We start from the raw sequence: 25,945 nt of genomic DNA on the forward strand, positions 1-25,945 counted from the left end.
TGGTAGTGGAACAGCAGATTTGGGTCAGACTCCAATGGTTTACAAAGTTTGCTTTTTGACAGAGGAACCCCTTTCTTAATGGAAACTCTTCAGTGGAGGAAGTTCAGTGTATCAAGGGGTCAGCATCGGGCGCACATGTCACTGTCAAATCTGGGAAAGAGGACCAGATCTCTGCCCACCTGTCCCTCCCATCCCCAGGCAACCCCTCTCTACCTTTCTACAGTGACCTAATAACAGGGCCTGCCTAGCCCTGGGCTTTGGGTGGGGGTACAGAAGACAGCCAGGGAGAGAGACTCAGCCAGCATGACTACAAAGAAGCCTGACCTCAGGCTGGGCCTCCTCTCTCTCCTGCAATTTTCTCCTTGGCAGAAATGAGTAACTGACCCCATGCTTTGCTAGGCCCAGCGCCATTTTAAAGCTTGGATGTTTAGAGTGACTTCAAGTGCCTCAAGAAAAAATAGGATAGAAACAGAAGATGCTGTTTAACTGGAGCACTGCTGTAGCTCAGGAAGGGCCCAGGCATACCTGGGTAGCAGCCCCAACACCTTCCCTCCTGCTGAGGCCACAGGTAAGGGAAGCAAGTGCTTGTCTTCCTCCCCACCCCCCAACCACAGTGCACACAGCAGATGCCCAGACACAGCCCTTCCTCAGTCTCCTCGAGGAGTCCACACTCTAGAGAAAAGGCCATCTGGGAGTGGGGGTCCTTGCTACCCAGTTTACCCACAAGCAGGAGCACTGTGAGTCAGTCAGGGTTATTTTTTACTAAAAAGTACAAAAGCTCAGCTGACTGTACAGCAAAACATGAAGTTTTTTTTACTCCTGAAACAAGAATGGAGGAGCCACTGTTTGCTAATGTTGGCAATGTTGGGTTGGTGTCTCTGTGATATTGTTGACCTTTTCCTCATGGTTGCACGTTGGCTGCTGTTTCTACACCCAATGTGTCCACATTCAAGGTGAGAGGAAGATGGGAAGTGGTGGTATAAGCTTAGTCTAGCAAAGCAAAAGCTTCCCCAGAAAGTTGCCAGTAGACTTTTGTTGACATCTCATTGGCCAGAACAGGTCACACGGCCATTCCCAGATACAAGGGAGGCTGGGAAGGAAAGAATTGCATTTCCTTTCCTAAGCACACATCATTAAGCACTATAACTACTCCTGTTTTTAGGTTTTCAATAAATGGAGTCATACCATAAAGTGAGGGTAGGAACAGGCCAAGGCCCCCCGCTGAACCAGCACCACCAACTTCATGGGGGCAGGCCCAGGTCAGCTTATGTCACACCACTGTCCCTGCACCTGTCAGGCCTAATAAGTGTTTGTTGACTGATGTCTATAATATTAATTACTTATTTTTCATATTATCATCATCATTAATGATAACTAAGTTTTGGGCAGGTGCTCTGTGCTGGGCACCAGTCCAGCCTACTGCAAGCATTACTGCATTTTCGCCTCACGGCAGCCTTCAGAAACAAGTCCCTGTTGTTGTTGCCCATTTTAGAGATGAGAAAACCAAGGCTTGGAGCGGTTCTGTCACCTACCTGCCTGAAGCCACACCGAGGAAAGGCCTGGATGCAAACAAAACACATCCCCAGTCGCCTGCTCCCCTACTCCGCTCCCCTACCCTAGTTCCTGACCACCAATCACATGACTCCAGCCACCAGCAGCTCTGACCCCAGAACCCTTGGCTGTTACCCATCTACCCACCACCCGTGGGTTCTGTCATGACAGGATTTCAGCCAAAATCGGAAGTACTGCCTGTCCCTTTCTCTGGGTAGTCTGCTCCCATTTCCCAGCTTGTCTTCCTTGGAGCAGCAGATCAAATTAGCATCTTACAGCCTGCAGAGGGGCTCTCTCCTGTCCTCCAGTCACCTGCTGAGGAGCCAGCTAGAGTTTCAGCCCAGTAGACTTCCCAGGCCCAGCCTCCTCAGGGGTTGCATGGAGAAGCCTTGGGGTCTGGCCAGAGGCTGAGTGCCTCCAACAGCCCCAGCCCACTCCCAGTTCCCAGCCCAAGGGAAACCACTGGCTGCACTGTGGGCCCAGACTCGCTCTGGTGGCTTCCTCTTTCTGCTCTGCTAGAGGTCTGCCCAGGGTCACGTGGTCCGCCTCAGTGGTCCCCCTCAGCAGGTGCTCTGCGGAGCAACACATCCTTGTTCAAACCCCAGCATGGCCACTAGCTTCCAGTGTGGACATGTCCCCTGAGTGCCTGTATCCTCGATATTGGGTGACCAGATGAGTCATTTAATCTTCCTCAATGAGGCCCTACTCTTCCTGTGTAAATTGGCAATTAATACAGACCTTGTTATTTGGCTGATTAAATAAAGTAACATGTACCCCATCCAGCACAGTGCCCGTATAAAGTTGGCTGCAGTCATTGACTCTGCCGAGCTCTAACTGCTTGGCCATGGTAACTGGCCTTGGCTTTTTTTTTCCTTTTTCAAACTTTTATTGAAGCATAATACACATACAGAAGAGAGCACATATCACTAAGTGGATAATTCATTAAATTTTTACAAATTGAATCCCCCTCCTGTGACCAATTCTCAGATCAAGAAATAGAACATTGTCAGCACCCTAAAGACCCTTTGTATCCCTTCTACTCACTACCCCCCAGCCAGGGGGACCACTGTCCTGACTCCTAATAGCACAGATTGGTTTGCCTGTTCTAGAACTTTATAAAAAGAATCCTATGGCACGTGCTCTTCTGCTCGCAAGCGTAAGTTTGTGAGAATCGCCTGTTTTGAGGCATGCAGAGCTAGTTTCCTCTTTTCTACTGCTGAGTAGTGTTCCACGGTGTAGATGTACCAGCGTTACCCATTCTCTGTTGATAGACACTTGGGGCTACTGTGAAGGCCGCTGCTCATGGCCACTCTAGATGTGTTCTTTAGGAACTGCCAGTCCTCATTTCTGTTGTGTGTACACCTAGGAATGGAAGTGCCGGGTTGTGCCCAAATTAAGGGTCACATGCTCAACGGAGCCCTCCAGTATCCACTATGTACTTCTCACATGCTGGATACTCCCTTCCTAGCAGGTCCCACAACTGTCAAATACAAACTAAATATACATCCGATGACCAGAAACTGTGTGGTCACTTGTTTAATCTCTCTTTCCTGCTGGCCCGTGGGCTCCAAGTGGGCAGACCTGTGTCTGTATTTGTTCACTGCTGTGTCAGTCATACTTACGGTGCCTAGCATGTGGTAGTGGGTTTATGCGTATTTGTGGAAAAAACATGTGCCTGAAAGCATGCGCAGTCAGAGGCATGGAGAGGGTCACACATGGGTGATTGAAGGGCAGAGATGGTGAGTGTCTGAAGCACAGCTCACAGTTTGGAACAGAAGGCTGTATAGCCAGCAGAACTGTGAGAGACCTCGAAAACCAGGCCAGAAAACTATCATTTGATTCTGCCAGCAACTGGGAGCTGTTGAAGATTTCGAAGTAGGAGAGTGAAATGAACAGAGATTAATTGATGACGTTTTAAAACAACATATTTCTGAAAAGATTGATGAAACTAATTTTGACCTTTGTTGTGGTTGTTAGGAAAGTGTATTTCAGTAAGTCAGGCTCTTTTAGTTATATCCATCGTGGGAAATTATCTAAATAGAAAAGGAATGAGGAAACAGAATTGGACAGTGTCTCCTAGATTTCAGCAAAGGTGTCAAACTGACTAGGAGGCTGCAGCCACCTGTGCAAAAGTCAGCGAATGTGAAGAATAAATGGATGAGCTGAGCTACAGCCCAACCTACAGATCAAGTCGTTTGAATTCAGGCACATGTGAAGCCGGAGTGCTTCCATCCGTGCTCCTCCTCCTGCCTGGATACCCTCCTCACTTACCACCTGTCACATTCCTCCTGCCTTCTTTTGGTTCAGAGTAGATGTCACCTCTTCCAGGAACGCACCCTCCCCCTTCCCTAGCCCCTTGAGCAGAAACATCCCTCCTTTCTGCATAATTGTGCTTCACCTAGAGTGCCTCTCTGCTGTGGGTCTCTCTTTATTATGCTTGGGGCAGTGACAGTTCATGGGGGTAGAGGTGCTAGCCCCACCAGATATTAAAATATATTCTAGAGCTATAATATTGGGACAGGAATAGACAGATCAATGGAATAGACAATTCCAAAAATAATGGAAAATTAATGTAGTGTAAAGATGGTGTTTCTAATCAGTGGATGAGCTATTTAAATGATGGTATTGGGACAACTTGGATAGCCATTAGAAAAATAAGCTAGATCTTCACCTCACTACTTATATGGAGATAAATTACAGGTGGAATAAAGATTTAACTGTAATGAAGCTATAAATGCTCTAGAAGAAAATATGAGTGAATTACTTTTATAATCTTAAAGTGGAATAGGACATTTGTTTTGACCTGAAACCCTAAAGGAAAAAAAATTAATAGGATGATATAAAATTTTCATATGGCAAAGAAATCCCTTCATAAACAAAATAAAAGAATAACAAAAGGAAAACATATTTGTAAAATATATGACAAAAGATTAATTTCATTTCCAAAGACTTCTTAAAAATAAAAAATAAAAGACCACCAACTCAAGTAGAGAAATAGACAAAGAATATGAACAGGTTATTCTAAAAAAGAAAAGAAAAGAAATACAAGTGACCAACAAACACGATTCACAGAAACATATGCTCACATTCCCAAATGAAGACGGGCAAAGGAAAATAAGATGCCATTTTTCACCTTTCAGACTGGCAAAGATAAAAAAGATGGCTGATACTACATGCTGACAAGTGTGTAGTGAAATGGGAACTGCCAGATATTGCTGGTGGCTGAGTAAAGTGGTACAGCATTTGTGGAGAGGGCTATGACCATCATTGTGAAAATTTAGAATCCTGTTGATGATAAAAGCTCCCATTTACCAATGTCATTTTCCCTCTGGGGAAAAGATCAAGCTGTATTTTTTTTTTTAAATCCTCACCCGAGGATATTCTTTCATTGCTTTTTGGAGAGAGTGGAAGGAAGGGAAGGAAAGGGGGGACAGAGAGAGAAACATCTATGTGAGAGACACACATCAATTGGTGGCCTCCCGCATGAGACCTAACCAGGACTGGGGATCCAACCTGCAACCCAGGTACGTTCCCTTGCCCGTGAATTGAACACATGACCCTTCATTGCGTGGGCCGACACTCTAACCACTGAGCACACCAACCAAGGTTCAAGCCATGTTTTAGGACCTAACCTCAGAAACCATACACCCTCATTTTCATCCTATGCCATTGGTTTCACAGCCTATTCACTGTGACAGGGTCTAGGGCACTGCACCAGGAAGTGAGGATCATCCGGGCCATCTTGGAGGCTGGCTACCACAGTTCCTAATTTCAGAGGGGACATTTTGGTGTCAAATCCTACATTAAACACACTGTCTTATTATTCACTTTGTAGATGAGGAAATTGAGGCTTAGAGCAGTTTAAGTACGGTACCCAAGGTCAGTCATCTAGTGTTAGAGCCAGAATTTGAACCAGTCCCATTTGGCTAGATTCTTATTTCTAGACTCTTGGCTAGACCTCCTTACTGGTCTCCCCTCTGCCACTCTTGCTCCTCTTATCTCAAAACATAGTTCAGATTGCATCATTTCCCCTCTTAGAATAAAACCCACATGCCTCACAGTGGTGTACAAAGCTCTGGGTGCTTGGCCCTGCATGCCTGCTCCCCCTCACCTCCCCCACCCTCCCCCTGGCCCGCGCTGCTGTAGCCACACTGATCATCTTTCTATTCCTCAAACATGTCAAGCGCCTTCCTACCTCAGAGCCTTTGCACCAGCTGTTCCCTCTCCTGAAAGACTGTGCCCCAGGTCTTCACCCAGCTGTCACCTTCTGCCATCCCAGGTTCAGGGCACATGTGGCTTTCTCCTAGCAGGGGCCTTCCCTAACCACTCAGCCCAGAGCCCACACTTGCCTCCCCTCTCAACCCCTGGGTCCACTCCACCCCTCACTCCCCACTTCCTCTGTTCTCCTTCACGCTTCATGAATTCTTATGTCCAAGGTCCAACCAAGATTCAAACTTTACATTTAGTTGCTATTTTTCTTTAGTCTCATGATTTAGAACAGTCAAGTTAATGACAGTGGATCTTTTGAAGAATTCAGGACAGACCCAGGTTATGATCAGATCCAGGTGAAACATTTTGGGGGAGAACACAACACAGGTGATGCTGTGTCTTCTTATTGCATCCCTTTAGGAGGTGAGCACATTGTGTCAGATGGCCCCACTTTGCTGTATTTGATTGCTTAGTTGGGGCATGTCTGGCAGATCTTTTCATTGTGCAGGTACATGTTCCCTTCTGTCATTCATAAGTAATTTGTAGGGATAAATGGTTTTTTTAATGTTTTGAGATGCTTAAACAGAGTCCACTCTGGTTACACTAAGATCCTCAATTATTCCCAATAACAACCCCTGGTTCCCGTGGCTAGGTCCCCACTTGTGGAGCAGGCCCATTTCATATAGGAAGCTGCAAAGGAGGGATTGCTGCTTAAGAAACACCATAGAGCAAATGCCCCGCCAACTGTTCACTAATAAAAGTACCCACTGTTTGCAGAGTCTGGAGGAGACATGAAGTCAGTACTGTCCCCGGAGGCAGACAGGAGGAGCCTTCTCTGCCATGATCTCCCAGCAGACTGGGACACATCACTGGGAGAATTAATGGTCAAAAAACTAGGTCATGTCATTCCTTGTTAGGACCCATGCTGTGGCCACTTTAAGGATGGAGGGAGTTGTCCAGAGGCACAAGGACGCTGAAAGCAACCTACACAAGGTTACTCAAGGAGTGGCAGCTCCTGCAGGAGATTTCTGCAGGCTTCAGCACACATAAAACTTGCCTAATTCCTGGTACCGCTAAACAGCCAGGTTACTCCAGGGCTCCCAACTGCTTTCTGTGGGTTGAGCGGGGCTGGGGCTGTTTTATCTCAGGGATAGTAAATGAGTTCACATTTCATGCTTAGAGAAAATCATTGCTCTGCCCTTCTGGGCAGTACTATCTCTCTTTTATTAGTCAGAGAAGAAGTGGGTTATCTGGGTTCAATTCCACCTTTGAACTTCAGTTGGATTTGGCTTTATATTTCAAGCCCAGATGTCCACCACTGCTGTGAAATAGTGACTCAGGCCAGGGGAAGTCAAAGGTCTCTAGAAATGTGGTGGGAAGAGATGTGAAATCCTGGGCCTGAATTATCTCATTTTCAGAGTGAGGGAGGACAGTTTCTATATTGGAGATGTTCACATTTCCCTGGATGAACTGAAGAGGTGTGGCCACTAATTCTAAAAGTCATTATTGGGCACCAACATGTGTGGACGTGAAGGTAATGAACTGGCCCCCACCACATAGGATCGAACAAAGTAAAAATTCCCAGAAACTGGGAAGAGTGAATTTGTTTGAAAACACATTCGGTTTCAGGGATAAAAGGTGCTAAGGTGCTAATGAGTAACATGTGAGTGGTACAAATCTTCAACATGTGCGAAGGAAGTCTGTGTGCCTTGAGTTGATGTGCTGTCTTTTCGTTTTTCTAATGGGCGAGCGTACTGAGCTCTGAACCTGTGGTGGTGTCCTTCCAACTCTCACCTGTAGAGGGCGCCTTGTTTACCTCGGATTGTTCACAATGCAAAGCTTTCAGGGGAAGAAAGAAAAAGGCTTTTTACCAAAAAAAAAAAAAAAAAAAAAAAGTTGGAGGTTAAAGGCAGTCTGTTTAAAAATTGCAAACAATCGCGGCGGCTGTCTCGTTTTTTCTTCTTTGCTGGTTCCACTGTGAATGAGTTGTAGCGTAAAGTCAGTAGAAATTGCCCTTCCTTTTCGGATGCGACCAGATGCCCCGGGAGGTGGGATCGTTACTGGGTTTTGTTTTGGTGTTTGGCCGTCTCCTCGCAGAATTCCACGAGAGCAGATCTCCACCCCTGTCAGAGCACAAGATTTTTCTGGAGGCTGATCTGATATAAAGGAAGGTGTGAATTTGGGGGAGGTAGGCATCTGCCCCTGACCCATCTTCTCTGTCGGCTCTAATTCTGCTGTTTGGGGACAAGCGTGTTGTTTCGGGCTGAAGCTGAGGTAGCTCGGAGGTCCGGGGCCCCCACCCTCACCCCGCTCCGCCCCGCGCCGCCTTCTCCAGCACCCCGGGCTGGCGAGGTCTGTGCCCGGAGGACGGCGTCCCGGGCCCGCGCGGGTCGTTCCCCTCCTGCGGTGCCGCGTCGCCGCGTGCAGAGCGCGCCGGGCTGGGGCAGGGCTGCAGCCTGGATTTCATCCTGTTACTTTACAACTGCAGCTAGCGCTCGGCGAGGAGCCCGCCCCGGGCGGCCTGGAGGGGCACAATGACCGGTGGGGGGAGCGGGGAGCCCGCCGGCCCTGGGCGCTCGGGGTCGCTGAAATGTTTGGGTCGGACAGGTGAGCCCAGCCTGCACTCTGGCGCCTGCCGGGAGGAAGGAGGGGTTTCTGGGGAGGGTGTAAAATAAGTGGTGGGAAAGAGACAAAGGAAGAGTGAAGAGTCGAGGTGGTGCGGAATGGAGGGAGGGGGAGGGAGTGGGCAGAGCGCCTTGGAGCCCGAGCTTGAACTTGATCGAGAAAAGGGGGGCCCTGAGGTGGGGGTAGGGCGCCCGGGAGAGAGCCAGCCAGGTGCCTGGCTTTCCCAGACCTGGGTCTCGCTCCCACAGCCCTGGGGCCCAGCCCCCGGCCCAGCAGCCCCGCCCAGCGAGGACCCGCGTCCCCCGGGAACCAGGAGACGCGCGGGGGTCGAGGGCTACCTGAAGGCCCCGGGGTTGCCCAGAGTTCCTAAAGGTGCCCGAGTCACTTTCTTTGAGCCAAGTCTCTCCTCTCCTGGCCGGAACGCGGGGAGCCGGCTGTGTGCCCTCCAACCCCCACCCGAGACCCGAAGACCGCGGCCTTGGGAAGCGAGGGGAGGGCACAGACCCCAGTGCCTTCTTTCCCGGGCTCAGGCCCCGGCCCGGATCTTCCTCGAAGCGTTTCCCCCTTAAGAGCGCTCTCCCACAGAAGCGCCTGGAGGTGCGTCCAGGGCGCCCTCGTCCCTCCCCCACCTGGCCCAGCACCCCCTTCTCCCTCCTCCTCCCCCCCAGCCCGCCTCTCCCAGCTTTCTTCTCGCTCTGGGTGCCTCCTCCCCCTCCCCCTCCCCGTGCCCACTACTCCCGCTCGCCCGCCCCTCCACCTCCTTTTCCTGCGGCTCCACCTCCTCCTCCCCTGGCGTGCGCCCTCCCTGCGCTCCCCTCCCCCGGCCCCCGCCCCGCGCCGGGTCCCGCCCCCGCCCCCGCCTCCCCGTGCCCGGTGCCCCCCTCCCCTTCCTCCCTCTCGGCCGCGGCGCCGCCGCTGCCGCCGCCGCTCGCTGGGCCCTCCCCCTGGCCACCCCCGCCCCGGGGCCGGGCAGTGACGCGCCGCGGCGGTGCCAGCCCCTCTCCCCGGGCGGCCGCGGCGGCAGCGGCAGCGGCAGCAGCAGCTGGAGCTGTGGGGCTGTCACCGCCGCTCACTCGCGGAGCCCGACCTCCAGTCTCCGCCTTGCCTCGCCTCGCCTCCCGCCCAGGTACGGAGTCCGGCCCGGATCCCCGAGATCGGGCAGTTTCTGGGCCCCCGGCCGCCGCCCCCCTCCTCCCGCCGCTGCCGCCGGCCGTTGAGAGCTGCGGTTAGGGGGGCGGGGGGCTGGGGGGGTTCCGGGGAGGGGGGCGCGGGGGAGCTTCCTGCGCCAGGGCTGAGGAGGGGGGCGCAGGGAAGCGGCTGCGCCCTGGGCGGAGTGGGCTGGGGCGGGGGGCGGGTGAGTGTGGCCGAGGGATGCGGGCGGGGAAGGCTGCGCTCGGGGCTGCGAGGTGCCCCAGAGGCGCGCCCGGCCCCGAGTGCGGGGACCGCCGGGCGCACTGGGCTCCGGGGGGCGGCGATTGTGCGCCGCGGTATTGTGCGGCGGCCACACGGCTGGCGGCGAGCTCGGCACCGCGTCCCGGGGAGGGAGGCGTTCGCGGGCGGGGGGCGGGCTCGGGTCGCCGCCGCCGCCGCGGCGAGGAGGGAAGTGGACCGTGCTGAGGGATGTGGGCACGGGAAGCTCCGAGCGGCCGGGAGGGGCCCCCGCCCGGGCGCGGGGAGTTGAGACGGCGTTTGCAGAGTTGAGCCCACTTCGGCAGCCCCCTGCCCCTGCTCGGAGCGGGCGGACCCGGTGCCCCTCGGGGGTACGGTGGGAGCGGAAGCCGGGGGCGTCGGCCACCCTGAGTGAAGGGGCGGGTCCCTCCTAAAGGGCCACACGGGGCGGGGGCGGCTGTCCCGAGTGAGGGCGCGCCCCGGGCTTAAGTTGGGTTTACGCGGCCGCCCGCCGCTCTCCACCTACTCCTCCGGGGCCCCACACTTTGTCGGGGGCGGGGCGCCCCATTCGCATTTCTAGTCCAGCCGTTCAGGTTCAGAAGTGTCCCCCTCCCTACTCCCACCTGGAGCTGCGTGTGCCCGAGCCTGGCCGCCCCTACCGGGCCGCGCTTCTTGGGGGAAGTTCTCATTAAGCCTCGCTAATTAGCGTTATTCCTGCAGAAAGGTTAAGGTTAGACCGTCCTTCTCGAGAGGCCTCCCTCCCTCCCCATCCCCTGCTCCCTCCTTCCTCCCCAAGAGCACAAAAGCACAAAAAGAAAGTGTGAAGAGGCGCAGATCAATGGAGAAGCCACAAGCCCATTAATTCAAATGGAATCTTTCCCCCTCTAAAACATTGATTTTTCTTTCTGTCTGCTCGGAGGGGAGATTAATAACCTCCTGATTTCACCTGAAATGGTGTTTGGACTCTGTGATTTCCTCCTCTTTTTTGTGGCTTGAAATAGATTCTCCCTTGAGATAAAGCCCTACTTATCCCAGAATCAGCTGGAAACCCCAGCCCGGGCCCCACCAGGTGGGGCTTGTGACAAGGAGATGGGGGGCTGGGCGGGGTGCTCTCAACTCTGGGAGAGCCATCTGTGGATGGGACCTGAGGCCCCTTCTTGCCCCTGCTTCTGGGATGCAGGTTGGTATTCGAAAAAGGCCTGTTTATGACCCCAGGGGTAGTTTAACCCCCAGGTAGTAAATTACCCCTTCATTGGAAAACCATTAGGGCCTAAATGTGTCCTTGAATAATATCAAGCTCCTGTCTAATCCTCGGTCAAGATGGGCTTATTTTATAGAGTAGGGTTATAAGACAGTACCTCCTCCCACACCCACTGCACCAAGGCTGGGTGATGCCCATTTAGCACCTTTCTGCTTCTGAAGCTGGGAGCAGAGCACCCCAGGACCTTTCTCCCAGCTAAGAAGGCTGACTTTGGGGAACTTATCCAGCCTGAGCCACCCTGGGGTTATGTGGAACTGGATTGCTCCTGAGTTGCTCAAGAACTTTTTTGTCTTGTCTGGGCCCTTTTCTTGGAAAGAAACTCCTGAAGGGGGTTGTGTCAAAGTGGTTCCTCTCCAGCCCTCATCTGGCTGGAAGAACCTTGTCTGCTAAAGCCCATCTCTCCAGCCTCCTTTAAAAGAGACCCCTGTTAATGGCAGGGCCTGGGGTATCAATGGGGCCCTCATGGTGAGGAGTGCTGGGAAAACAGCCAGTTGCCTTTGCTTAGGAAACAAAAGCCTGTTTTACACTCCATACACTAGTAGGAAGGTGTTGAAAATGCTCACTCCCAGCATCCCGGCGTCCATGACAGCAGGGACAACAGAGCATTCCCATGTATATGTGAACATGTTTCTGGCAGACCCTGTGTGTGTGTGTGTGTGTGTAGAGAGAGAGAACCTAAAATATGGTAGGTGATTGGCTATGTCTCAGCTCTCCTCATTTCACATTTCCCAGAAGAGCTTTGCTTGTAAGCAGAGGAGGTATGTTAGCAGGAAGGAGTGGAATTGTGCAGGGTGTGTTCCTGGGAGGCTGGCCTCCTCCCCTGGTGGCCATATGGGCTTGGGGTATAGCATGAAGCAACAGCCTTGGAGGACCCCACAGCTCCCAAGAGTGGTGGGTGACTCAGACCACCCTAAGATTTCACTTGTGCAGTCCCTTCACAACAGGGATTTGAACCCTGGTTGCTTTAGATCCTGGCAGGGAGGATGGAGGGCTCATTTTCCATTAATAAGCCATCTGATGAACCAAAGTGGTTAAGTTGGGGTCATATGTGGTTCAGTACCTTCTTGGCATGCTCAGAAGGCTGTATGTGTAATGCTCTCTTACATGGAGACGTGGGAAGAATTGCCTTGTACTGAAGAATTTCCAGGGCCTGGAAGGGCCTGCAGGTGTTCCAGAAGGAGGTACTCACTTTCTACCTCTTGGTGCCTGCCTGCTTGGGTAGAGTAGAGCTGATGCTGGCGCAGCTGCCTGAGCCTGGTGGTCTTGTGGCAGGAGCTTCAGCCTCTTATCAAACATACCCACGGGCTTAATGGAGAGGGGGGCTGTTTCCTGCCAAACCCAGAAACACCCCCTGCAATCCCTACCTTCTACCCCTCCTCTGAAACACATACCCAAGGCTCCTGGTCAGGGTTTGTGGCTTACAGTTGCACTAAATTCTCAGCAGGTCCTCCTCCTTTTCTTTCTCAAGCAAGTGGTAGGGATAGAGTTACAGCTCTGGGGACAGGCCTGGAAAATGTTCTGCGAGGCACGCCCCAGGATCCCTGTCCTGGAGGATGCAAATGGCTCGACTTGCGAGGCACCAGGAACCCAGTTCCTGAGAAATTGACCCCAGTTGTAAAATAATCAGGTTACTGATAGCACCTGCCCATAGTTACGCACCGTGGATGCAGGTGCGTCGCCACCGGTTCCCTTCTGGTCTCCCATTTTCTCCTGGGCTGGGCAGCGGCTGGTACTAGTTTGCTTGCAGAGGAGGAAGGGCCTCAGAACCTGGGTGGAGAGAAACTGAACCTGCCCATGAATTTTGGACTGCAGATAAGAGCAGGGAGGGCTTAGGCTCTTCTCCTTCTGCCCAGATTGGGGTGTGTCCCAGGGGCTGGCCGTGTGCTGTCTGCCTGCCCCTTCCCATTCTTGAGTTCCCTTTTCAGAAGGTCAGTTGGCTCTATCCCTCTCTGAACCACAATGGCTCAGGCCCTTTGGTGCCAAATAAATGATGGAATTTACCGACATGTGGGCAAGGCTGCAAGGCTTCAGGGTGTCCAAGGGCAGAGGTAAGAGGAGTCCGGGGCAGCTATTCAGCCAGTCACGTGGGGCTCTAGAGAGAGGGGGCCCAGAAGTAATGGATTGTACACACTTATTTTCTGATGCAAGTTTCATTAAAGTTTTTACAGAAAGAGAGAAATTAGTAGACCAAATTCCCTTGAAATTCCAGGAGGAGAAAGCAAGAAGTGCCTGATTTAAGACTTATGACCTCTGGGTGAGCAGGGGGAGCACTCTAGGTCTATGCACAGGCCTGGGACCCTGCCACTTGCAAAGCTGCACTACTACTACAGGTCCCTCTGGACTTGGGTGTATTTTGCCCCTCTGCACAGTTGTTGATGGGCTCTGAACTGTGTGCTCCTAATTGCCTGTGTAATTAGCTTACTCCTGGAGCCTTGGCTCAGTGTAAGTGGCTGAAGTTACAGTCCACCTTCTGCAGCTGGGGGCTCTGTTGTAGCAGGTGAGTTGCAAAGAGGTCTTGTGAAGGCTTCTCTCCTAGGTCAGCCGTGAAAGTGAAGGTGTGGAAACTAAGTTTGATTGGAACTTTCTCTTTTATTTTCCCCCCCCAGGTATGTTTAATGGACTTGGTTACTCACTTCAAAAATATTGCTGTAGCAGTAAGTGTCAAAATCTTACATAGAACCACCACTTACAAAATAGGGACTCGTATACCAAAACCCTGGGGGCCATGAAAAAACTTGCTGGGAGAGTAAGATTGTCAATAGTTAACTGTGGAGGGGATTCCACAGCCCCCTTCTCTCTCTGTGCTTACAAGTGGGTCAGAATTTTTTGCTGGTCTGTTTCCCTAGAAAACAGGATCCTGGGGGAAAGGAACCCTGCCTTAGTCATCTATATCCCTAGCACAACACCAGCACATAGTATATGCTTGATAAATGTGTGTCAACCTAGGAGAGAGTGAGTGTGTGTGTGTCAGTATAGTTTCATCTCCCATGAGTTGCCTTTGAGTCTCATCTTGAGACACGTTAAGGAATCTGGTTCTTCCTATGAAGGGAGGAAGTGTGGTGAGGCAGCCTCTTGGTGTGGTGGCAGCCACTGTGATGTGGGTTCACAGACTGTCTGGCTTCAGATCCCAGCTCTGCTACTAGCTATGGTGCCCTTGGGCAGCTGGGGAAGGTACTAGATGTGGAGATAGGCCTGGCATGGGTGCCTGCTTTTTTGGAGGGGGGCTGTTGCAAGGAAATCTCATAAGACCCTTTCCCTGATACCCCTTGTGTATGGGCACTGGATGCCCTTCATGATCAGGTGATTGCAATGTCAATGTAAAATTTAGCCCACCTATTCCCAATTTGAGCTGTCAGAGCAGGGAGTGTGGAGGGGGTAATTTTGGTGCACAGTTAAGTGATCAAATGATCTGAGCCAGAAAGACCTTGAGAGGCAGCTTACTGCCGCTGGCCCACCTGCCAACCAGGGTCCAGGTTTCATATGGTCTCCATTCTAGAACTGTGTGCAGCCCGGCCAGCGAGGCTCAGTGGTTGAGCATCGACCTAGGATCCAGGAGATCACTGTTCAATTCCCTGTCAGGGCACATGCTGGCGTTGCAAGCTTGATCCCCAGTAGGGGGCGTGCAGGAGGCAGCCAATCAATGACTCTCTCATCATTGATGTTTCTATTGCTCTCTCCCTCTCCCTTACTCTCTCTGAAATCAATAAAAACATTATAAAACAAAAACAAAACAAAAAAACTGTGTGCAATGGGACCAAGTCCTTAATTGTCAAACTAATGCCACATTGTCATTAAACACCGGTATCATGGCAGGCAATTCAGTCAATTCAGTGAGTCTCCTTGGCTTTGTGGGGGGGTCTAGGGAACATACAGCCTCATCCCCACTCTTGAAAGGACTTAAGGTTTTCTGGGGAAAAACAGGGCAGAGACCCACAGTGTGTTTACAGCTGAGAGGTGTGTGTCTGACTAACTGCCGGGGCTAATGGTACAGGCAGACAGATTGTGTAAGAAGAGGAACAGTAGAGACTGAGCTGGAGTTGATGGAGAAGGGGGGAGTGTTTGGAATTTGGGTCACGGAACATCACAGTAGTATGGACATCCCAGGTGAGAGGGACAGCTGAGCAGAGGCTTGGTGTGTGGAACGAGAGTGTGTCTGGGCCTTCAGGATGGTACACATATGACTCTGCCACTTGTTAGCTCATGACCTTGGGCTTGTGCCTTAACCCCTTGGATCCTCAGTTTTCTTATCTGTAGAATGGGGCTGGTAACTGTACCTACCTGGTCGACCTGTGGTGAGGGTGAAATGAGATGACCCAAGGAGAGCACTTGGCACCTGATAAACTTTGGCTTGTTATCGTTTTAAACTTGACCAAGTGGGGCTAGAATGTGGGAGCCTTCAGTGCTGCACATAGTGGTTCTGGCTTTTTTCCTGGTCCTCGGTGAGAACACTGTGTGTTTAGTGTAACACTCTACAAGCCTTTCTCTGAGCCGGAGACAGTCCTGCCCAAGGTTATGTGCATCTTGGGAGGGGACACTCCTGTGTGGCTACTCCTCAAATCAACCAGCATGTGCCGGTGCCTGGAATGCTCCCTCGGTAGCCCCCACACAGCCACCTTCCTGCTTCTTGCAGGCCTCTCCCCAATGTTCCCTGGCAGTGAGGTCCTCCTTGGCCACCTAGGCAAACAGTCCTGCTGGTTCTTCTCCCCTCTTATTAGGCTTTATTTTGCTTTGTATTCCTGTTGATTGTCCATCTCCCCAACTGGGCAGTGAGCACCAGGAAGACCAGGACTCTGTCTTGTCCACAGCAAAATTTCCCAGCACCTGGAAAGATGCCTGGCTCATAGTAGGTGTCCAAAAAATACTGCTGAATGAATGGATGGAGCATTTTGAGTAGGTGGTGCTTCTAGATGTTAATAGAATACTCAGTCTTTTCAAAATAATGAATGTTTCAACAATCAGAGCCTGGAGAGGGCCTTCCTACTTCAACCAGGACTTCAGGTCATACCCTGACCAGTGTCCCTTGGGCAGCCAAAAAAGAACAAAGGGCCCAAGAGAGGATGTCCCTGGTCCTGGCTCCAGGAGCCTGGATGGGCTCTATACCTCTAAGGGTCCTTCTCCCCTACCTAAGAGCATCCGGCAGTCTCGGGTTCTAGTCAGTTAGAACAGGGGGGTTTTGTTGTCCCTTTGGACCCTTTGTACAGAGAGAGCTTTTTGAACGGGTGTGCATCCCTCTGAGTGTGAGAACACTGAGCGAATGTGAGTGTGAGTGTGTTTTCACCCAAGAAAGAGTGTGGGTGGATGTGCCTGCGGGAGGGAGGCAGAGTAAGTGCATGTGTGTGTGGTGGGGATGGAGAGGGGGTGGAGACAGACACGTGGTCTCCATCCCCTGAGGCTCTGAGTGTGCTGTGTGGGGACCCTGGAGCTGGGCAGAGCTGGTGTCCTGGCCCAACTGGCGTCCTCTGGATTCAGCCGCAGAGGGTACACACTCTTACTGCACAGAAGCTGTAAATTCCAGGAAACTCCCTGCCAGCTCTGTGTGGTGGGGGAGGGCGTGGAGGCTAAGCCTCGCTGGTTCCCTAGCACTTGGAGAGCAGATGTGTCTGCCTCAGGGACAGCAGCAGAAGAAAGTTCAAACTAAAGTGTGTTTGCTCACTATAAAAGAGATGTTTGTGAGGAGGCCTTGGAGGGGAGGCTTTGGTGGGCGGTGCTCTGCCAGAAGTCCTTACTGGGGGCCCACAGAAGCCATTGTATCTTGCCCGAGGGGACAGGGGAGGGGGCAGAGTCAGAGATCTGGGGTGTGGGAGCTGCTAGGTCATCTTTCTTGCGATTTACAGCCAGCTCCCAAACACAGTTGCTTGCTTCTCCTGAAAGAGGCTGGGCCAGAAGGAGGTGGGGTCCCTTCCCACTGGAGGGCTGGATTGAAGAGGCCCCGCCCTGGGGGTTCCCGGATGACTGGCCAAGGGCTCACTGAAGCCAGTGAGGGGAGAGGAAGCAGGCGTGGTCCTCTCTAGCAGAACCTCCGGCTGTTTGGAAGGCCCTAGCGGTCCCCCAGGCCCTTGAGCGAACCCCCTTTGCGGTCTGATCTGAACCCTCGCCTGCCCCACCCCCTTCCTTCTCTGCACTTCTGGGGCTGGCCTTTCAGCTCTGGAAGCTGCCCAAGAGCATATCTTTGAAGCACAGCAAAGGTTAGGAAGAAGGAAGACAGAAATGTCCTCTGGGCTGGGGGAGTGGGAGAAAGGAATTCCATGCATGCTCCATGGGAGTCAGGGTGGCAGGCCTGGTGGGGCGACTGGCTTGGCCTGGGAGGTGCCCGGCATGTCCTGCTACCCACTTCTGGCTGCCTGGCCCTGTGCGAAGTGAACCCTCTTCCCCGGGTTGTGGGTAGGGAGCAGGGGGCTGTGGCCCTTGTTTACAGTGTGTGTTTCAACCTTGGCTCACAAGGGTAAGAGCCAGGCCCTGTCATCCGCCCCTACAGGATGCGAGACCTCGTAATTGTCTTCAATTACAGAGCTCCGGCCCTCAGCCCTGGCTTCCGACAGGAACCAGAGCCTCAGCCACTTCCACCGGGGGCAGGGGAGCAACCCAGACCCCTCGGGAAGGTTTGGGGGCTTTCTGTGGTCTCCAGGGCACTTCCAAATGCCCACGGGCCCTGGGGTTCACTCACAAGGCTGCCTGGGGGCTGCTGAAAGCCCATTCCTATTGAACACCCACCTTCTTTGTCCCTGATCAGGATGAAACGTCTGTGAGCAGTGAGGATTTTGATATGAACGACTCCACATGGATGTCAGCTGACCCACACCTGGCCTCCAGCCTGAGTCCCAGCCAGGACGAGAGGATGCGGAGCCCGCAGAACCTCCACAGCCAAGAGGATGGTGAGTGTCCCTTGGTGGCTGGTCGAGGAGAGGCTGTGCAGGACAACAAGGGCCTAGGGAATCTGGGGTGGTGGAATCTGGGCCAGGACCTCTGGTGGCAGCCCAGGCTTACAGCTGCCCCATAGTGTTCTCAGCATCTCTGTGGGCCCCACTTCCCATCTCCTGGTTCCAGGGAGACCAAGTCATTCCTCCGAAAGACAAATGAATGGAGCTCTCGGGGACTAGCAGCCTGATGGGTGTCATACTACTTTGTTTGTCCTGATGCTCAGGAGCTGATGGGATACAGATTTTGAAGTTGTCACAGTTCAGGTCAGGGAAGGTTAACAGTGCCTGACCCGGAACAGTTCATCTGTGTAGCAGTAAAACAAGAGCTGGGCTTTTGCAGTCCCGATGGAAGGCTATAGGGACAGGGTCCCTGCCTGGCCCCTGGTGATCAAGCAGGCAGTGCACTTTTCTATGTGTGTCCCTAGCCCCTTGCGATGAGATGTGGCCTGGGCTGAGGAGCTGTCCAGACTCTTCCCTACCCCTGCCACCCTCCAGGGCCTGCCAGGCAGCCTCCTTCAGCCTCCCTGAGAGCAGACTTCCTCTTTGGGGTGGGAGAGTTGGGCTCAGAAGTCACACCCTAGAGGTCTACTCCAGTGCCCCCTCGTGGAGGCCCTGGGGTGCTGGGGTCTGGGGCTCCGGTGCCTGCTTCACTTAGGTACAGTTGTTGGCCTCGGGTGGCACCTGTGGTTTTGTTTTCTGGGGAGGAGGTGACTAGGCCAGGGGATGAGCCATATCAGGCCTGAGAGAACTGGGGTGTAGAGCCGGCAATTAGGAGGGGTCGAAGGTCGAGGACTGGAATGTGAGAGGGAGGTACAGGGTTAAAAAGGGGTGTAATGTTAACTCTGTGAAACGGGTTAGCCTTAAAGAGTAAATAAGGGGTAGGAGCCTTGCAGTTTGGGTCAAAGTTCATCTCCATGGCAGAACCACAGGCTCTTGACTGCCCTCCCAGGCTCGAATCCGAGGGCAGGCCCGAATCTGGCTTTGTCTGGAGGAGACTCAGCCTGGAGGCAGCTGGGATGGCTGGGCCAGGGGCTGGGGAACCCAGGAGGTGGGGTGCAAGGCTGCTGGGAAAGAAAAGGCTTTTGTGCCTCACTGCCTTGTGAGGTCAGCACAACCCCCTTGTGCTTCGAGCCTCCCAGATCAATACTGCCTTCCAGCCCTCCCACCAGGTGGGGACCTGGGGCAGGGGCAGCCACCTGCGGCTGGGATCTCGAGCTGGAGCTGGAAAGTGCCCAACGGCTGACTTCCCTCCTCATCTGAGCTGATTGAGAGCCACACCCAAAGGCTACACGGAGGGCCCCTACAGCAAAGCTCAGCCAAGGGTGGCAATTATACCTTCCCAAGAAGGATCCAGAGCATTTTTTTAAAAACTCAGAGTAGTAGGACTGAATGGGGGCCATATTCCCCTAACTTATATCAGAAAAGTCTTGCGGTGGTGTCCTCACAGCCATCCTCTGGAGGGCTGAACTGTGTTGGAGACACTTCCCAGGGAGACTTGGTGATTTGGGGGGCCTCCAGGATCAGGTAGCAGAAGGGAGTGCTTCTGTGGGGGTCACAGGGCTTCCTCAGCATTGTTGGCCTGCTGCCCAGAGGTAGCTGATGATGAAGATGAACTAAGAGAAGCAAAGATGCTGGTAATGGCAGCATGTCCTGCAGCTGGTCCCACAGGGGCCTTGCAGGGAACCCAACCTGGGTGTAGTCCCAAGTATTCCCCCTCACGGCTTCCACTCAGTTCCCTCCTGGCCTGGGTGCTGGGGCCGAGGCAGGCTGCCTGCTGACAGAATGGGGGTGTTTATCAGGGCGGGCAGCCAGAGCTGGAGACAGGGAGGATGGTGTTGACCATGATACCATCAATTTAATTATTTAATCAGAGGCTGTGTCTGGAGGCTGTGGGCTGATGTGCTGGCCAGAGGCCAACCTAGACCCAGTGCAGGGGTCGCAGGCCCTGAGAATGTCCAGCCTGCTGGCCTGGTCTCTGCTGCCCCTTCTGGTCCTAGATCTGTTGGTGATAGCCATGTCTGCCCAGAGCAGTGGGTTCCCAAAGGCTTTTGGTTGGCACAGACCCAGCCTGGAACCCTCGTCCAGCCCTCCAGCCCCCACAGTGGCATGCAGCCAGCTTCCTTCTCTGAAAGTACTCGCAGTGCAGACACAGGCTGAGATCCCTGTCCCATCAGTGAGTCAATGGGAAACCGTCGGGGCTTCAGGGTGCTCTCGTGTCCCCTCTTGTTACAAAGGTGGGGACAGGCCAAGCAGGAGCTCTAGTTGGTGCTGCACTCTGCACCTAGCCACAGCCCTCCACGGTCTCCACTCCCTGCTCATGTGCCTTCATCTGGAAGCTTCCCCAACCCCACTGACCCCCTAGGGTGGCTTAGTGTGTGGTCTCTGGCCCTTTGTCTTCTATGGAAGGTGGCAAGTTGGAAAGGTGATGATGTCGGAGGCCTCTACTGTGAGCCTGAGGTATGGACCATGTAGCTACTGCCCTCTGCCCTGTCGGTGACTCGAGCTGCATGCCTAGCACGTTGGAGGGGGCTGCTGAATACCTGTGGTCTGAATGAATGGAGGGACAACTATTTTTTGAGACCTACCCCCGAGCACACCATCCAGAGGGGGTATAGGTCTGCCCCTTCTTGGGGACAAGCTGGGGTTTTGTTCCTAGGGACACCCCCAGTTGGAGCGTCTGGGTCTTTTCTCTTAGCCAGAAAGTGCTGCTGGCCAGTGATGCAGCCCCGAAGCCATTCAAAAGCCGGGCAGTTCGCACAGATTCACACCTGTTGGTGAATGTGCTGGGGCCACTGCTGCTGCTGCTGCTGCTGCTGCTTCTCCTAGTAGTGCCCCCCCCTCCCCTCCTCCTCTTTTTTCAAGTTTTAACAAAGGCAGATGAAGGCAGGGTCTTGGCAGGGCAGGTCCCAGGGCTGCGACCAGGAATGACTGGTGAACAGGCCAACTCCCCCCCACCCCCGCCCACCTCCAGCTGGTCTCCAAGGTTTACCAGCCAATGGGAGTGTGCTTGCCGGGAAACAAGCTTATTTTTCTTCCCCCAAGCCTGCCACTGCCTGCAAGGCTCCACTTCACAGATCTCTCTTATAGTCCATTCCCAGCTCCCTGAAATCACAGCAGCTTGGCCGGGGAGACCACTTTCAAGGCACTTCCTCACTGGGGCTGTAGCTGCTGGGAGTAAGCACATACATCACCCTTGTCTCATGTCACGGGAGGAAACAGGATCAGGGAGTGTATTTGGGCAATCTGGCCAGAGTCAGGAGGTGCTGAGGCTGCCCTCTTCCTCTTTAGCAGGTGTTAAGGCCATGTGTGAGGTTCTGGGGACCAGGTCTCAATAAATAGTTGTTCCTCTATTCCCCAGAAATGGTATGGGAGCCTGGGAACCAGAGGAGGCTCCCCCACCACATTCAGAGCATTGCCTTTTCAGGGGCCCAGAGTGACCCACTCCCCTAATACCCACACACAGCCAAGTCCCTTCCAAATCCGCCACTAAGCCGACTGAGGCTTTGGGCTTTCTTTTGAGTCCAGACAGCACTCTGGCCTCATCGCAGGTGCCTGGATAAACACCCTGGCCCAGGGGCTGCCTTTTGGGGATGGAGAGAGGATACCTTGGGAGAAGTCAGCTGTTGAGGCTTTGCCCAGAGGTACTGTGGTCTGAGGCTGACTTGGGACTGAACAGCACGTCAATCTGGAATTACGCTCTGTCAGTGGATTATCTGATGCCCATCTCTTCCCCAGATACCGTGAGCACCCTGAGCTAGTGCCCAGCACAGGGCCTGGCCCAGAGCAGGCAGGCTGAAGTGTCTGTTGAGTGAAGGAGTGAATGAAAAGTGAACGAGGCAGGTACACAGGCAGGTGAGCCAGTGGGCCCCCTGACCAGCAGATACGTGACCAGCTAGGGCCCCGACGACAGCAGGCAGCGCCAGGCGAGGGCCCACTCCTTCCATTTCCCCTTGATGTGCTTTACCAGGCCTCTTGGTCTGCCCCTTCCTGAACGGAAAATGTGAGGCCTGGCCTCCAGAAGGGACGCATGGGGGTGGAGAGCGGACATTACTCACCTCCCGGGCAGACAGGAAGCCAGCACCAGGGAGAGCCGAGGGTCCTGCTTCCTTTTTCCTGCAGGGTCATCAGGAGTTGCTGGGGTGTGTACTGTCATGGGACGTTTTGGGCATTTGGGGGCCTGTTGTTTGAGTCTCTTAGATGAGACACCCCTCGGGCCTGTGGGACCCAGAGGGCCTCAGAGCTTCCTTCCCTCTGGGGATATGGGGGCAGCACTTCTGCCTGCTCACCCGAAGGTCTGGGCCTCCCCTCCCGTGCCCATTACCAGGTTGTGAGGCTGGATAAAGGCAGTGAGGGTCCTGGTGCTGAGGGCTCTCCATCAGTTTGTCATGTGGATAGTGACACGCAAACAGCCTGGCCAGCCCATCCCTGCCTTCAGGGAGCCTGCCCCTGGGAAATGGACAGGCCCACTGCTCGTGGTGTCCCTGCTGGTCTCTAAGCTTTCTGAGGGCAGAAGGGGTATCTCTGTAGAAATGTATCTTATTTTCCTCCTCATTTCAAAAGTATTACATTCATTGTAGAAACTTTAGAAAAAAGAGAGGAGAGAAAATGAAAATTAAAAATATGATTGTTTTGGGCATATTTCTCTCCATCTTCTCTGTGCATATACTCAGTCTCATTTTCTTTGAAAGGGGAGAGGGATCATGTGCATTGCAGTTGCCTTTTTTCCCCACTTCATGTCGTTTGCCTCTGCCCGTCACTGAAGTGGCCTTTTTAAAGGTTGTTCGGCTAGCCTAGTGACTGGAGCCCCCTTCCTGGGCCACTGTGTGCTTGGTCCCAAGCAGGTGACAGTTTGGGAACACTGTGAGCTCAGGGCCATGACCCTGCTTTTCCTACACACAAGGAAGTAACCTGCCCCGACCACAGGGGTCTCTGACTCCAGAGCCAGCGTTGGGGCCACTCATGGGGAAGGACATTTGAGTCCCCCTTTTGCGTCATTAAAAACAGTGCCTCAGGGAGCATCCTCAGGGCTAAGGCTCGAATCCCGAGCCCCACCACAGAGTAGGTGCTCAATAAACGGCTGTTGAGGAACCAGGGGCAGAGGTGGGCCCAGTGAAAGCCTCGGAGCAGGCCGCCTTGGCGTGATGTGGCAGGCAGGCGGAGCGGGCCTGAGGCCTGCCTGGGAAGCTCGGGCAGCATGTCAGGAGGAAGATGCTGAATGCCAGGGTTGAGGTCTCCTGGGTCTCGTGTCTCTAGAAGCTTCCTGCGACTCCCAGCTCCAACCAGGAGAGATGGAGCAAGGAGGCCACAGCCAAGGCCGTCTGGCAAGGGTGGGGCCTGCAAGGATTCTGGGAAGATGGAGAGAGGTGGGGTCACCTCTGTGAGCCTGGGGTCTTGACTAGACCCAACTCCCTCCAGGCAGGCCCCTGGAGCTCTGCTGCAGGTCTCCTGAGCGGGCCCTGGCCGGCCCTGTCCCTGCTGGGTGGTCCTAAGTTGTTCATCTTTGATTCCCAGCTTCCACCTGTAGTTCAGCCTGAATGACTGTGACCATTCATTCTGTGTGTCCTCGGGAGCCCTTTAGGAGACTAAGGCTTCCTGCCTCCTGATTCTTGCTGCCTTTGGGTGGGGCCCTCCGCTGCCCAGAACTGCAAACTGGGCGTCGGGGCCGTCACCTGGGAAGCAGGTGTGTGACTTGCTTGCCCAGGGCTCATTATTTACAGTGATACAGTGCTGCTGCTCTTCTTTCCTCACCCACAGCCCTTCCCTCCTCCAACGCCCCCTCCCGCAGACCACACTGCAGGGGAAGTGTGCAGGCCCCAGGCTCCACCACCACGCCGGGACCCTGCGCCCATCCTCCTTGCTGTGTGGCCTGGGGTAAGTCACTTCCTCGCCTGATGGTGGGTGAAGACTGAGTGATGTGTGGCGATGGTCAGCACACACCTCATGCAGGGGAAAGCGCAGTGAATGGTGATGGGATCATTTCCTTTGAGGTGGCCAGGCTGGTGCAGGGGCCTGTACTGAAGGATCAGAGGCTGAGGGGCTGTAGGTAGATCAGGGGCCTCCCTTTAAAAACTGAGGAGTCTTCCTTCTCACCTCTGCCAGATTCTATGGACCCCTCACTACCCACCCATCCACCCCCACTTCATCAAGTCCTGTCTCCTCATCTGATCTTGGTCCCCTCTGCCCACTGCGCCCTGTGGGCTTCTGACCACAGCTTTCTTTTCAATACTCACACCAGTGCCCTGCGACCCTGCTCTCAGCCCCCTAGGGCCTTACTTTGGAAAGGGCTTGGAGGGCCTGGATACTCAGTTTTTCCTGAGTTGCCATCCCATTCCCCACCCACATGTGCCAGAGCTGAGTCCCTGAAGATTCTGCTCCTTGATCTGCAAACCCTAGACCTGTCCCAAGCTCCCATGCTGGCAGGCAGCTCAGAGGTCAGCTGCGAGTTTGTTCTGGTTTCCAAGGAGATGGTGTTTGGGCAGTCACTGTGCTGGGCACCAAGGATTCCACAGGAGTGTCAGTGGCCAGTGGTGGAAGCTGCTCATGCAAGGGGACAGGCAAGGGACCATATGCTAGTGCGGAGGGGCGAGTGGGAGTTGGTGCCAGGCCATGCCACTCAGAGACAGTCACCTGCATTACCTCTGAGCCTTGGCCACCTCTAGTGTTCTCTGCAGATGGTGCTTGGCCTCTCACGGGGCACTTCTGGGGTTAGCAGCTCTCTCCCTGCCAGGGGCCATAGGGCTCCATGGCCCCTGCAGCCAACTCCCCACAGAGCCAACACTCGTGGTTGGGCATCCACCCTGGTCATTGTCAACACTGGGAGGCTTGTGGCTCCTTCACCACAGCCGCCCTGGGATGTCTTCTGGGGGACTTTTCCTGCAGTGGGCTTTTAAGCTGAGCTTTCTCTCTCCGACACCTGCACATCTTGGCCCAGTCTTCCCCCGGCCCCACTCTGAGGTGAGGCTGGAAAGCGGGCCTGGGCCTCCTTCTCTGGCTACAGGTCACACACACCCTTATTCTAGAGCAAGAGCTATTGCTTCTATTTAAGGCTCTAAATATCCACACCGGATGGAGAGGCAGTGGCCTCCTGCCCTCCCCTCCCCCCAGGAACAGAGAACTGGGGGCCCAAGCCCTTCCGGGAATTGGCCATGGGCCACCCTGGCAGTCCTGGGTCACAGGAAAGTGTCCATCATCAGCTGGGCCGCAGGCAGCACAGACAATGCTGGGCTGTCCTGGCCTTTAGCCACCAAAGATTGAGAGAGGCTGGGAGACAGCACCAAGAGATCCCTTTATCCCAGGAGAAGGCCAGGCCTGCACAGCCCTGGCCTTGTGCAGGCTGCAGGGTCTTAGGCCCACTCAGGCTCCCGGACACCTGGTGAGGACATTAGTGCAGGACAAGCTCCAGGGCCTGAGAAGTGAGGAAGAGGGAGAGCCCCCCAGACACACCTGAAGATTCACCTAGGCCTTCTGGGCCATCAGGGCATCAGAGCCCTGCCCCTCCCTGTGCCCCTCAGCCCAGGACGCATGTGGACCCCAACTGCCTATTGACCCTCTGGGGAGGAAGGCCCTGCTGTGCTGGGGAGGAGGCTGCGGGAGGGGTATGAAGGAGAGGTATTGCCACCCTGAGCCTGTCCAAGGGCAACTTTCCCAGGAACCAGGAAGTGACCAGGGCCACGTTGGCGTCATCACTCTGACCTAAGGACTGGGATACAGCGAACCCAGACCGGCTTCCGGGGCCCTCAAACGCCACACACTCACAAGCTCGTGCACACGCACACACACACATGCTCACACGCACACACACAGGCTCTGGGGCAGGGCCCTGCCCCATGAATCATTCACACATGGCTGCCCGAAGGGGCTTTGTTTGCTCTCAGAGCACATGATTTGTTTTGGGGTGGGAGGGTGCAGTGGGCATCTCATCTAGAGCTTTCCACATCGAATTAGCATTGATTTCTCTCTGCCTATGCTTGGCCCAGAGGGTGGGGCCAGGGAG

At 54.1% G+C, this 25,945-nt stretch overlaps 1 protein-coding gene across 4 annotated transcripts in view; it reads left to right on the forward strand.

The window, feature by feature from the left end:
* Window positions 1-25,945, forward strand: part of NOL4L (nucleolar protein 4 like) — a gene marked incomplete at its 5' end in the record, with an annotated part of 116,066 nt that overhangs the window by 73,690 nt on the left and 16,431 nt on the right. Inside the window, 2 exons of one of the 4 annotated variants that reach the window (XM_081149864.1) lie at window positions 8,282-8,367; window positions 17,766-17,907. In XM_081149864.1, coding sequence (XP_081005990.1) covers window positions 17,799-17,907 — 109 coding nt within the window. Of the gene's footprint in view, window positions 1-8,281; window positions 8,368-9,346; window positions 9,512-17,145; window positions 17,221-17,765; window positions 17,908-25,945 lie in introns of those variants that run through there. The other 3 variants (XM_081149862.1, XM_081149863.1, XM_081149861.1) reach the window with 3 other exon arrangements.

Source organism: Miniopterus schreibersii (assembly GCF_964146895.1).
Source record: "Miniopterus schreibersii genome assembly, chromosome: 10".
NCBI lineage: Eukaryota > Metazoa > Chordata > Mammalia > Chiroptera > Miniopteridae > Miniopterus > Miniopterus schreibersii.